This window comes from Triticum urartu, chromosome 7A (genome assembly GCF_056163025.1).
Source record: "Triticum urartu cultivar PI428250 chromosome 7A, HENAU_Tu73, whole genome shotgun sequence".
Lineage (NCBI taxonomy): Eukaryota > Viridiplantae > Streptophyta > Magnoliopsida > Poales > Poaceae > Triticum > Triticum urartu.
In genome coordinates, this window is record NC_141879.1 from 753,232,112 (window position 1) to 753,244,258 (window position 12,147).

General features: G+C 44.6%; 2 protein-coding genes across 2 annotated transcripts; one reads left to right on the forward strand and one right to left on the reverse strand.

The window, feature by feature from the left end:
• Positions 1–1,907: 1,907 nt before the first annotated feature.
• Positions 1,908–6,724, forward strand: LOC125524922 (disease resistance protein Pik-2). The gene is given in 4 exon segments (XM_048689945.2): positions 1,908–2,151; positions 2,248–3,312; positions 4,586–4,721; positions 4,724–6,724. Coding segments are annotated over 3 exon segments (2,937 nt in total). The 5' UTR covers positions 1,908–2,151; positions 2,248–2,368; the 3' UTR covers positions 6,581–6,724.
• A 341-nt stretch (positions 6,725–7,065) lies between these two features.
• Positions 7,066–11,353, reverse strand: LOC125524923 (disease resistance protein RGA5). The gene is given in 5 exon segments (XM_048689947.2): positions 7,066–7,448; positions 7,938–8,045; positions 8,151–10,068; positions 10,287–10,744; positions 10,747–11,353. Coding segments are annotated over 4 exon segments (2,802 nt in total). The 5' UTR covers positions 11,113–11,353; the 3' UTR covers positions 7,066–7,448; positions 7,938–7,985.
• Positions 11,354–12,147: the final 794 nt, after the last annotated feature.

The window sequence follows — 12,147 nt, forward strand, 5'->3', positions numbered from 1 at the left end:
TTGTATCCAATTCTTGTCTCCAAGTCCGGGATTGGTACTAGTAGGTTGCTAGTAGTGTTGATTACTCCTTGTAGTTGATGCTAGTTGGTTTACTTGGTGAAAGATCATATGTTCAGATCCTTTATGCATATTAATACCCCTCTGATTATGATTATGAACATGAATATGCTTTGTGAGTAGTTACGTTTGTTCCTAAGGACATGGGAGAAGTCTTGCTATTAGTAGTCATGTGAATTTGGTATTCGTTCGATATTTTGATGAGATGTATGTTGTCTATCCTCTAGTGGTGTTATGTGGACGTCGACTACATAACACTTCACCATTTTTTGGGCCTAGAGGAGGGCATTAGGAAGTAATAAGTAGATAATGGGTTGCTAGAGTGACATAAGCTTAAACCCTAGTTTATGCGTTGCTTCGTAAGGGGCTGATTTGGATCCATATGTTTCATGCTATGGTTAGGTTTACCTTAATACTTTTGTTGTAGTTGCGGATGCTTACAATAGAGGTTAATCATAAGTGGGATGCTTGTTCAAGTAAGGACAGTACCCAAGCACCGGTCCACCCACATATAAAATTATCAAAGTACTGAACGCGAATCATATGAACGTGATGAAAATTAGCTTGACGATATTCCCATGTGTCCTCGGGAGCGCTTTTCTCCATATAAGAGTTTGTCCAGGCTTGTCCTTTGTTATAAAAAGGATTGGGCCACCTTGCTGCACTTTATTTACTTTTGTTACTTGTTGCTCGTTACAAATTATCTTATCACAAAACTATCTGTTACCACTTATTTCAGTACTTGCAAAGAATACCTTGCTGAAAATCGCTTATCATTTCCTTCTGCTCCTCGTTGGGTTCGACACTCTTACTTATCGAAAGGACTACGATAGATCCCCTATACTTATGGGTCATCACCAGGCCCCAAGCAAAGCCCTGTTTTCTACTAGTGGGAGTTGATGTGTCCATTTCCAAAGAAATCCATTTATTGCCAACAGTTCACTCATACACCCACATAACCCATGTCTCGAATTGGCATCCCGAATAACCCAACATCTATCTATCTATTATCACACTTCCTGGACCCATCAAACCCTAATTCATGGCAACAAACATATCCTTCGAAGCGGAGACGCTGTGCTAGGAAGTAACTCGCGGATGGTGTCCCTCACATTTTTCTCAATGAGATTAGTATTTTTAAGGTTTAAACATTCTTTTGCAATGGCGCAAGTCAGTGACATGTGTGTAATGTAGCGGCCGAGCTTATCTCCTTGGGATTGGGCATGTTCAGAGACGTTGTGACTAGGTGAATACCACGAGCAATGTCGGCAAGCATGAGAAGGAGGATAAGCTAAGACATTATGGTGTGGTGTTGAAATAGAGGCGTAGACATGTGGAGGGGTGGGTCTTGAGCCATACTTTTTTGGGTTATAGGGTGTGATGTTTTTTCTCACATTGCAATGCATGGGCATGTTTCCTAGTACTATATAATAAACCATTAACAAAGTGGTATGGCTTATAGAAACGCGGAATCTTGTCTCAATCATCATTTATAAGGACATTTCGGAGTAAGTTCTTTGGCGCGGACGGGGAAAAAATGTGGATGTTAGGGTTTCGGTGCCGGCGGCCGGCTTAAATAGCCTTGTTGGGGCACTACGCAACCCGCCGGAGCGTGGAGGAGACGAAATTCCAGACCGCCAAGTTTTTTAGTGTTTTTGTGGGGGACCCGGCCGTCAGCCTGATGTGGCGGTCGCGCTCGGGCATGCCCATGTCTGCCTCATATTTGTTTTGGTTATGAGCGATGCCGGTCAGCTCGGTGTTCAAGGTGTCCGTCTGGAACGGATTTTCTTAACCAGTCACTAACCAGACCGTCCATCCGGGCGCTTGGGATGGGTTTGAAATGTAGATGCTCTTATTTGGGGGTGGGGAATGGTTTTTGCTGATGATCAGTCACGGAGTGTGCAATTGACGAGGGTAAATTAGACATTTTATTTCACAGCAAAAATATCGGCACCGCGGCCGTCGTCTTCCCTGTTCATTTCCCCGTCCTCCCTAGGATCCACCGGCGCCGCGGCCGTCGTCGTCGTTTTGAGTTTTGAAGTCCGGTGGCCGCCGCCGCTAGCTCTCTTCTGACACTTGGATCTCCGCCCGACGGTACGTTGTTCCTTCCCTCTCATTTTCTTCAATCAAGAAGAGAAATGTCGGGTCAATCGAGTTCTAATACGGTCAAGATCTTGTTTTCCCCCTCAGGGCCAGGATGTATGGCCTTGACCGCGATCTGGGATTTCCATGGAGAGCTACTGCGTAGGTGCTAGCTGAAGATCGAGAGTGGTCAGTTGGTACCGCACTTTACCGGCGGCGGCGGTGTACAATGGAGCTGGCCGTGGGCGCCTCCGGAGCCACCATCAAGTCCCTGCTGACCAAGCTAGGCGGGCTTCTTGCGGACGAGTACGCCCTGATCCGCGGCGTCCGCGGCGACATCCAGTTCATCAACGACGAGCTCGCCAGCATGCAGGCCTTCCTCAGCAACCTCAGCGCCGGCGGCACCGACGGCCACGACGACCAGACGGTGGACTGGATGAAGCAGGTCCGCGAGGTCTCCTTCGACATTGAGGACTGCGTCGACGACTTCTCCCACGGCCTCCGCCCGGACCCCCGGAGCAGCAGCTGGCTCTCCACGGTCAGGGGGGTGCTGTACGAGATCCAGACGGCGTCCCTCCGCCGCAGCATCGCTGTTCAGGTTGCCGAGCTCAAGCAGCGGGCGCAGAATGTGGGCGAGCGCCGCGGCAGATACGGCGTCCGCGACCCCAAGAACAGCAAGAAGAAGAGCAGCTCCAGCGGCGCCACCGGATACCTCGCCGCCGAGCATCAGGCGACGACCCGGCAGCTCATCAGCATCAAGGAGCCTGTGGGGGTGAAGGACTTGGGTCGCCTTGAGAAGTGGATCGGCTATGATGATGGCAAGAAGCAGCTGGGGGTGCTGTACATTGTTGGATTTGGTGGGGTGGGGAAAACCACCATTGCCAAGTCGCTCTACCGCAACTTTGGGGATCAGTTTCAGCACCGCGCAATGGTCACCGTGTCTCAGAACTCTGAACCTGACGAGGTCCTGATGAACATAATTAGCCAAGTCAAGCCGCAGGCTGGCAGCGAAGAGCATCAAGGCCAGTGTAGCCCGGATACCTTGTCCAGGGATAAATCAATTCTCAAAAGCATATTGAGCCGAATTTTATCCCCGGCCCGAAACCAAGAAGAGGAGAACCAAAAGCATGAAGGAATACAAACAGAGCTGCAGAATTACCTCAACACAAAAAGGTATCGTGTACCTGTTCTTTCTTGCTTCACCATTTCACTCTTGTGGACACAGTTTGAATTGATTTGCTACTTGCTACTCCCTCCGTCCGAAAATACTTGTCGGAGAAATGCCTAAAAATGAATGTATCTATAACTAAAACATATCTAGATACATCCATTCCTCCGACGAGTATTTCCGGACAGAGGGAGTACTTGCTAGTCCCATTCTGCCTGTTCCCCCATTAAGAAAAATTAAATCTACCACTGTACTAATTAGGCTCCATAGAAAATCCCACAATAATTGAAGAAAAAAGGTAAAAATATATATACATTCCATCTGGTGCGAGCAAGTTATAACGGCAGATGAAAAAAATATGTTAGTCAAGTTCGGGAATTGAGATACTGACTTCAAACAATTAATCATTCCATAGCGGATCTACTTGAGGGTGTTTGAGAAAGCTACACTCCACCTTCAAACTCTAATTTATTATAATGGAACTCTCAGTTGGAATCATTTGCAAATGTTTTGATGGTATAAGTTTATTTCTGTAGGTTCCTTTTTTCTCCTTTGCACTTCAGGAAGCATAACCCCTGCAGCATAATAATCATATTATGCTAACCAGTGGCGGGGCTTGGATTTTACCAAAGGGTTGCCACACTTTACACACAAACACAAAAAAAAAATTCAGTTATCTTGTAAAATAGTACACCATCTAGATTCTAGACCTGGAAATTTTTACTAAATATAACTAGGTAAAAATAATATGCCATTTATATTCTAGACCAGTGATGGGTCTTGGATTCTACCAATGGGGGTGCCACACTTTACACACACACACACACACACACACACACACACACACACACAATTCAGCTATCTTGTAAAATAATATACCATCTAGATTCTAGACCTGATTTTTTTTCCTAAATAGAAGCAGGTAACTCAAGAGCACCAAAAGTTACAATGGCTTCAAACCTTCAGCATGCTGTTTTTTTAGTTTAAAGTTTGAAATAATTTATTTTCCTGTAAAAGCTACACTAGAGTTAAATATAGTGACCCTATCCATAAGAATACTGTAAGACACCAATTCAAAGGAGGAAACTAACTAGCTGTTGGTACCTTGACGTTGATCTCTACTAAGTAGTATCAACTACAAGCCGGGCAATTATTGTGCTGCCACTTCCTCCCAACACTTCCTAGCATGGCTTAGGACTTCCTGCCATCTGATGATGTCTGGTCATCACCTACCTGGCATTTTCTTCTGATGCATTTTCTTCTCTTATTCTTTGGCAGGTACTTGCTGTTAATTGATGATGTCTGGTCATCACCTACCTGGCAGACTATCAAGAAATATTTTCCTCGAAATGATAAAGGCAGCAGAATAATTGTGACTACACGGTTTCAAGCTGTAGAGCCACAGCATGTTATACTCGCGAAGACGCCGATTATCTCTATCCAATTAATGTTCTTTCTGGTGATGAGTCTAAAAAGTTGTTTAAGGAGAGCCTGTTGGAGTGCCAGCATACTGCAGTCAATCAACCAAGTGGGAGCAATGTTCCAGAGAGAATTTGGGAAATGTGTGGCGGCTTGCCATTGGCTATTGTTACAATGGCAGGTCTTGTGGCATCCAAGCCGCTGAGTACTGAGACTGCATGGACTGATGTCTGTAACTCTTTGTTTCCAGAGCCAGAAAAATGTCGTAAACCGGAGGACTTTATGAGGATAATCAATTATTGCTACAGTGATTTGCCTAGTGACCTCAAAACTTGCTCCCTGTATTTAAGCATCTTCCCTAAGGGTCGCAAATTTAGTAGGAAGCGGTTGATCAGAAGATGGATCGCGGAAGGCTTTGTAAGTGAGAAGCAGGGTTTGAGTGTTGAGGATGTTGCAGAGACATGCTTTAATCAGCTGATTGAAAGGAAGATAATTCGGCCTGTAGAGCACAGCAGCGATGGGAGGGTGAAGACCTGTCAGGTCCATGACATGATCCTTGAGTACATAATGTCCAAGGCAGGCGAAGAGGATTTCGTCACTGTGGTTGGTGGCTACTGGTCAATGACAACACGTAGCAACAAAGTCCGCAGGCTTTCTCTCCACAACAGTGACTCCAAACATGCAAAAAAAGCAGATAGCATGAACCTGTCTCATGTGCGATCACTGACTGTGTTTGGGAGCCTTGAGCAGCTGCGTTTCAAATCATTCAAGGCCAGAATAGTGCAAGTGCTAGACCTCGAAGGCTGCAGAGGTTTTAAGGCAAGCCATGTGAGTGTCTCGGACATATGTGAAATGACTCTACTCAAGTATCTGAGCCTCCGAGCAACAGATATCAGCAAACTTCCGTCAAACATCGGGAATCTCAAGTATTTGGAAACTCTGGATGTAAGGCAGACGGAGATTCAAGAGCTCCCGAAAAGTATCAGTCAGCTGGAACGAATAAATAACATACTTGGTGGAGATAAGAGGACAAGGAAAACTCTGAAACTTCCCAAGGATGTCAAGGGAACAATGAAAGGCCTACGCATATTATCAGGCATTGAGATTATCGAAGGGTCAACTGCTGCATCAGACCTTCGTCATTTCACCAGGTTGAGGAAGCTGGCCATTTACAAGCTCCACAAGGATGTTAAGATGTTCGAGGAATTACTCTCCTCTATCCAGTACCTCAGCGGCTATTCACTCCAAAGTCTTATAATTGATGACGAGTCATCTGATTTCCTGAACACCCTGGACTCTATGACATCCCATCCACTGGACCTGAGAAGTCTTGAGCTGTCAGGCAAGTTAATGAAAATCCCAGAATGGCTTCCGCGTCTCAGTGAACTTATCAAATTAACTCTTTCGGCGACAGCTCTCCGGACAGATAATCTGGCGCTCCTAAGCAAGCTAGATTCTCTGTTTTCCCTGACCTTTTCAATCAGTGACGCAAATAAGGATCCTGATATGGCAGCCATTCTCGAAAAAAACAAATCTGACTCAAGAGGAGAGATCTTTTTCCCAGATGGAGGATTCATCAAGTTAAAACTGCTTCGTGTATTTGTGCCTCTGCTTCCATCACTCAACTTCTCAGAGAAGGGTACACCGCTGCTCGGAAGGCTTGAACTCCGCTTCAAAAGGTTGGAAGGTGTTCATGGCATGGACAAACTTAAGAAGCTCCAGGATGTAATCTTAACAGTTGATGACAAAGCTAGTGAACTTACGAAGACGATGGTGGATGATTTGAAGAAAAGGTCATCATCAAACACATCATCAAAGAAGTATACTCTGATTGTCAACGAGTATCACAGCTGAGTGGTGCTCCTGCTTTGGATCTGTTTGATATACTCCAAATGGTGCTGTAAATTGTAGGTTTCCATTGGGACCTTAAATCTGTTGTATTTCTAATAATTCTGTTTATGAACAGAGGGAGCATTTTAATATGCATGCATTTCCCCTTTTTCCCTGTGTTTTAAAATCCTACAAGGCAAAGAGGACCCTGTTGAAGGGACCATACAAAGTAGAATAAATCGGCATTCCTTTACTGGGATCATCAGCATCACCACACAGCTATATTTCCATTCTGACTTTGGCTCATGCTGCTTATGTACAAATTTTCTGGATAAAATCAGATATGACTAGTGAGTTGAAACCCCGCCATGATGGAGAACAGTAGGCAGATTTGGTTTGGAAGATTCTTCAGTTCCGCTCCATCCAAATTACCAATTGAAGAAAAGTTACATTTTGACAAAGCACCAGGTAAAAAACAGAGTGAAGCTACACTAAAATGGTGTCTACCATTAATCAAAGAACAGAGTGACAGGGCACCAGATTTCATAAGATTGTTCTTCCAAGACAAAAAGGGGGGAGGAAATAAAGAAACATGACGACTCATGAACCGCAGAATTGAAATGGTTCTACACAGAAATAAATTACAAGTAGAATAACCGAATGGTTCTAGACAGATTTCATACAAATACAATAGTGGGAATAGAGTGCCATCATACAGGTGAAGAACAATATTCCACCTGGCAGCACAAATGGCTCCATTTTAATAGCACAAATGACGATTTTCCACCAATTTTTCCTCTAAATTTTTTTCCACCAATCATGTGATAATCTCAGTGAGATGTTATCTTCCAGCTGGATGCATGCATGCCAGGAGAAGTCTTCTAGTACCAGCCTACAAAAAATAAATATAAATAGAGGAGTTAAGTCAAGTTATTACCACTAGAATGCAGTTCTCTGACCACTTAATCTGGCATTACACACCCTAAAGCTTCAAAACCAGAGCATTTAAATTTTAAAGCCATATGCCTGTTGAATATTAATAATACACAAGAAGGAGATGAATATCGAAACTTTACATCTTAATGGATAGCTTTTGTTCAATTCTATGTAGGCAACTGAAAAACTAAAATTCCATTAGAAGCTAAAATATTTCTTTGCTACATGCGCAAAGATGTCTGCTCTGACCACATTTAACCTTATCAAGTGTAATTGGCAGGACAGGACAGTACACAAGTTCGCGACAAGAGCACGGGGAGGGTGGTAATAACAAGGTGTAGTGTACGTTTCTACATGTAAGTGTTCAGTGTATACAAAATAGACTTATTTTATGGGAGCATGTGATCAGGGTAAATAAATAAAAAAGATCAGATGAGCTGCGTACCAGAAGGCAGGCAGATTTCTTCAGCTAAGTCGCCTTGGCAGTGGGTGACTACCAGTCCTCCTCATCTTCTTCCTCCAACTCGATGTCATCTTCTTCTTTCTCGGTATCCTGCTTAAATCAAGTAGAGGAAAATCGTCAATACTAGCTAGCCATGTAACAATGAGCATTGTATATATGTATGGTAAAGCAGAGGCGTACATCATTTGTACTTACCTCGTTCAAGGACAGTTCAAATTTGCTGACATGAAGTGTAGGACGGTTGCCATGTACTGCAACAGCGAGCATTAGCGCTTCCTCCACCTCCTTGGCACGGTACACCTCCACGTCTGAGTGGAAGATTTCAACTCTGACTTCCATAAGCCAAGGGAGGTTTCCCAAGAAACCACACTGAAAACTGGCACCATTCAAGGCCGACAAACTGACGTTGAAATGGACAGATTCACGTCGTGGAGCAGCTCCCAGTAGGAACCTGAGCATTCCAGAGGTGTAGCAGTGCCTCAGCTTGGGGAATGCACTACCAGGGTGGCCCTCGAATAGGAGTGAGACGGTGTTGGGCACGAACAGCTCGAGAGTCATGAGCTCTGGGAAACTCCCAAGAATCGTCAGATCCTCCGCCTCCACAACCCTTACATCCACTGATAAGTGGGAGAGGTTCGGAAGAAAGGAGTCCTTAATCCATCTCGGCAGTCTTGATGATTTGGTCCTTAGGCTTAGACAGCGGAGTTGTCGAGGGGGCACATATCCTTCCCATTCCGCATCCTCTATCCACAATCCACCATCAAGATGCAAAACTTGGATTTTCTGCAGATTGCCAAGAGACTTCACCAGAGCTTTCTTTGACCTCTCATCCAACCAACGGATCCAAACCTTTAGGTCCCTCAACTCTGTCAGCTTGCTCACCTCTTTCACAAAGTTTGGACAACTGCTGACATCGTTCAATGATAATTCTTCCAGGCATGTCAGGCTACCAATCCAATCAGGCACTCTTGTTGAACCACCGTCAGCACGCAGGCACTTGAGTCTTCTAAGCAGACTAACACTCTCCGGCAGTTCTGGTATCCCAGTTTGCCTTAGGTCCAGTACTTCCAAATGTTTTATATTCTTTACTTCTGGAAGCTCATGAACAGGAGTTTTCCATAGTCCCAGATACCTCAAATGAAGTAACTTTCTGATAGGTTCTAGGCTATAAGCATTACCTTCCAGCTGAAAGTTGCTACAGTCTTCTATAGTGAGGACACGCAACACTTCAAAACTTGCCAATGATGGCATCATAGTTGCATCACACCTGATGGCGTTAAATGACCTCACTATTGACATGTCAATGTAAGCCAGAGGATAATGCTCTTCCACACCTTCCCCATGGAAGGCTAACCGGCGAGCTCTAACTTCCGTAGATGTGTGCTGCTGCTCGTTACGATACAATAGGGCAACAAAGTGTCTTTCATGTGCCATGGAACAAATTATATCAGCCATCATATCATGGACATGACAACCAACTGTAATGCCTCTATGTGAGATCTCTACCGGTTGGATCATGTTTCTGTTGATAAGCTCGTTGAAGTATCGCTCTCCGATCTCAAATAACCCTACTCCTGATTCCTCCTGGATAAAACCTTCCGCAACCCACTTCCATATCAAAGTATCTTTTCTGACCATATAATTTTTTGGAAATATGCTCAAATGCAATAAGCAAGCCCTTAGATAAATAGGTAGATCATAATAGCTTAACAAAACTGCATTTCTTAGGTTCTCAACATCAGTTCCATTTGCAGCCCCAGAATTGATAGAATTGTACAGCTTGTACCAGTCCTCCTTTGGTGTACTGGACAACAAACTAGCTATTGTAATGACAGCTAGTGGTACTCCGCCACATTTTTGCAGAAGTTTCTGAATTACCTGAGTTTGCTCATCAGGGAGTTTTACTTTACCACCAAATAATCTCTTATAGAATAATTCTTCAGAATTATCATGAGAAAGTAGCGCTAGTTTGTAAACATCACCGGCATTTCGGGCGACAGTGTAAATCTGAGTAGTTGTGATTACTATACTTCCAATATTGGAATCCACCAAAGTGCATTTGATTATTTCCCATGCTTGTATATCCCATATATCATCGAAAATTAAGAAGTACCTATTCACATGTGAACGCAATAGTTATAGATTAGAAAAAACTAGCCAGAGTGTACAGCAAAGAAGAAGAAGGCATAGTAACGGGCTGTACCAGCATCGTCAAAAATGCCAATGCACAAATGAACATGAAAATAAATAATCGGAGGGGCAGCAACCAATTTTCTCTATTGGTCAGAGAAATTGTATGGTTGAATATATACTAGGGTGGGTGGTGCATACCTCTTGTTTTGAAGTAGCTCTCGGATTTCTTTAATACACATCTCCACTGTTGCTTCAGTACTGAAATCCGAATACTTTTCCTTGTCGATCTTAAGCAGAACGTCTTTGAAAACTTTCTTCAGATCAGGATTACGACCCACCGAAACGAAAGCTGTGTAATCGAATTGCGCTGACATCCTATGGTACACTGCTTTGGCAAGAGTTGTCTTGCCCAGTCCTCCAGACCCGACAATGGAGAGTATCTTGATTTGCTGCTGATTGTTACCCCCATCTGACATCAGCCTCTTGATTATCCCGTCACTTGTTTCTTGTACGCCAACGAGTTGTCTGTGGTCATCAGATATGGCCAGCCAGTCAGTGCCGTCAACGGTGGATGTTGTTGCAACTGGTTTGGCAACAGCACCTTCGATCTTGTATCTAGTACGCCGTGCAGCCACCTCTTGCACTGCGTTCTTGAGGTGGATCTTATTTGACTGGCCATCGCTTGACGAGACCCCAAGGTCTTGAGCCTGCGAGCTGTCTTCCTAAAGAACTCTTTGAATCCGCCAGTGTGAGAGTCGTTCCCGATGTACCTCAGCACCAACTTGTCGATGACGTCTTCCATATCATAAGACACCTGTATGACCATATCGGCCCAGAGCCTGACCTGCTCGTCGATCTGATCAGGCGGCACCTCCGCAATCTTGACCAGAGCAGCTTCCATGGGCGCCAACTCTGTATATAAGCATCTGAGCTCTCTCCTCGGACCCTTCAGCCTGTATTCCCCCTCGAGGAGCTCGTCCAGCTTGGGAAGCAGGGTTCCCATGGCCCCCGTCGCGAGCTCCATGCCTCTCTCTCTTGCTCGGTAAATTCTGCGGTGTGCTTTGTGGAGGTGGAGGCGGCGGCGGCGGCGGCGCTGCTGCTAATGGCTCATCGTGGTGTCACATGCCCAGATCTGAGATCCACGCGACGGACAGGTACTACCTCCGAGTAAATGAGACTGAGGTATTCTTTCTGTACTCCCTCCGACTCTTTTTTTTCTCTGCTCATACCAAGGAGAGGCCCGCTGGATTTTTTTCTTGACTAATTTGCCCATGCGCTCGCATGGATGATAAACTGGCGTTATTAAGGAGAGGACTTTTTGTACTCCCTCCGGTTTCTTGTGAGGTATCTATCATCTACTCCCTCCGTTCTGAATTACTTGTCTCGAAAATGGATGTATCTAGAATTAAAATACGTCTAGATACATCCATTTCTGCGACAAGTAATTCCGAACGGAGGGAGTATCATCTACTCCCTCCATTTTATCGAAAATAGATGACTCAACTTTGTACTAACTTTAGTACAAAGTTAGTATAAAGTTGGTGTTGACGCTCGAAAATGGCATGATCGCAAACAGTGACTTGAGGCGATAAGGATATGAGGTTAAAATTATGAGTTCATGTCACCAATTGATGGCCCTCTTCAAGATGATCGGAATAAATATGAAGATGGACCAAAACGGAGCTCAAGTGCAAAAGATATGGCAATTTCGGAGTTACCTGTGTTGACATTAGATTAGAAAATGGTATGGAACCTTATTAAGGTGGTCTCGTATGGAAAAAGTATCTTCATGAAATTTCTTCGCCTCGTCGAAACGGACGATTTTGATATAAAGATCGTCTTAATCCAAGGTCGTATGCAAAAGTTACAGTCAAAACTGTGTGCTGCAACACTGTATGGCCGGATCATCCGGACCAGGGTCCAGATCATCCGGCCAGGGGACGAAAAATTGACCCAAACAACAGAAACTAAAAGTTGAAGCCGGATGATCTGGGTCAAGTCCCGGATGATCCGGGCAATCGTCCGGACGTCCGGACAAGTTTTTCTGCTGCAGACTTTA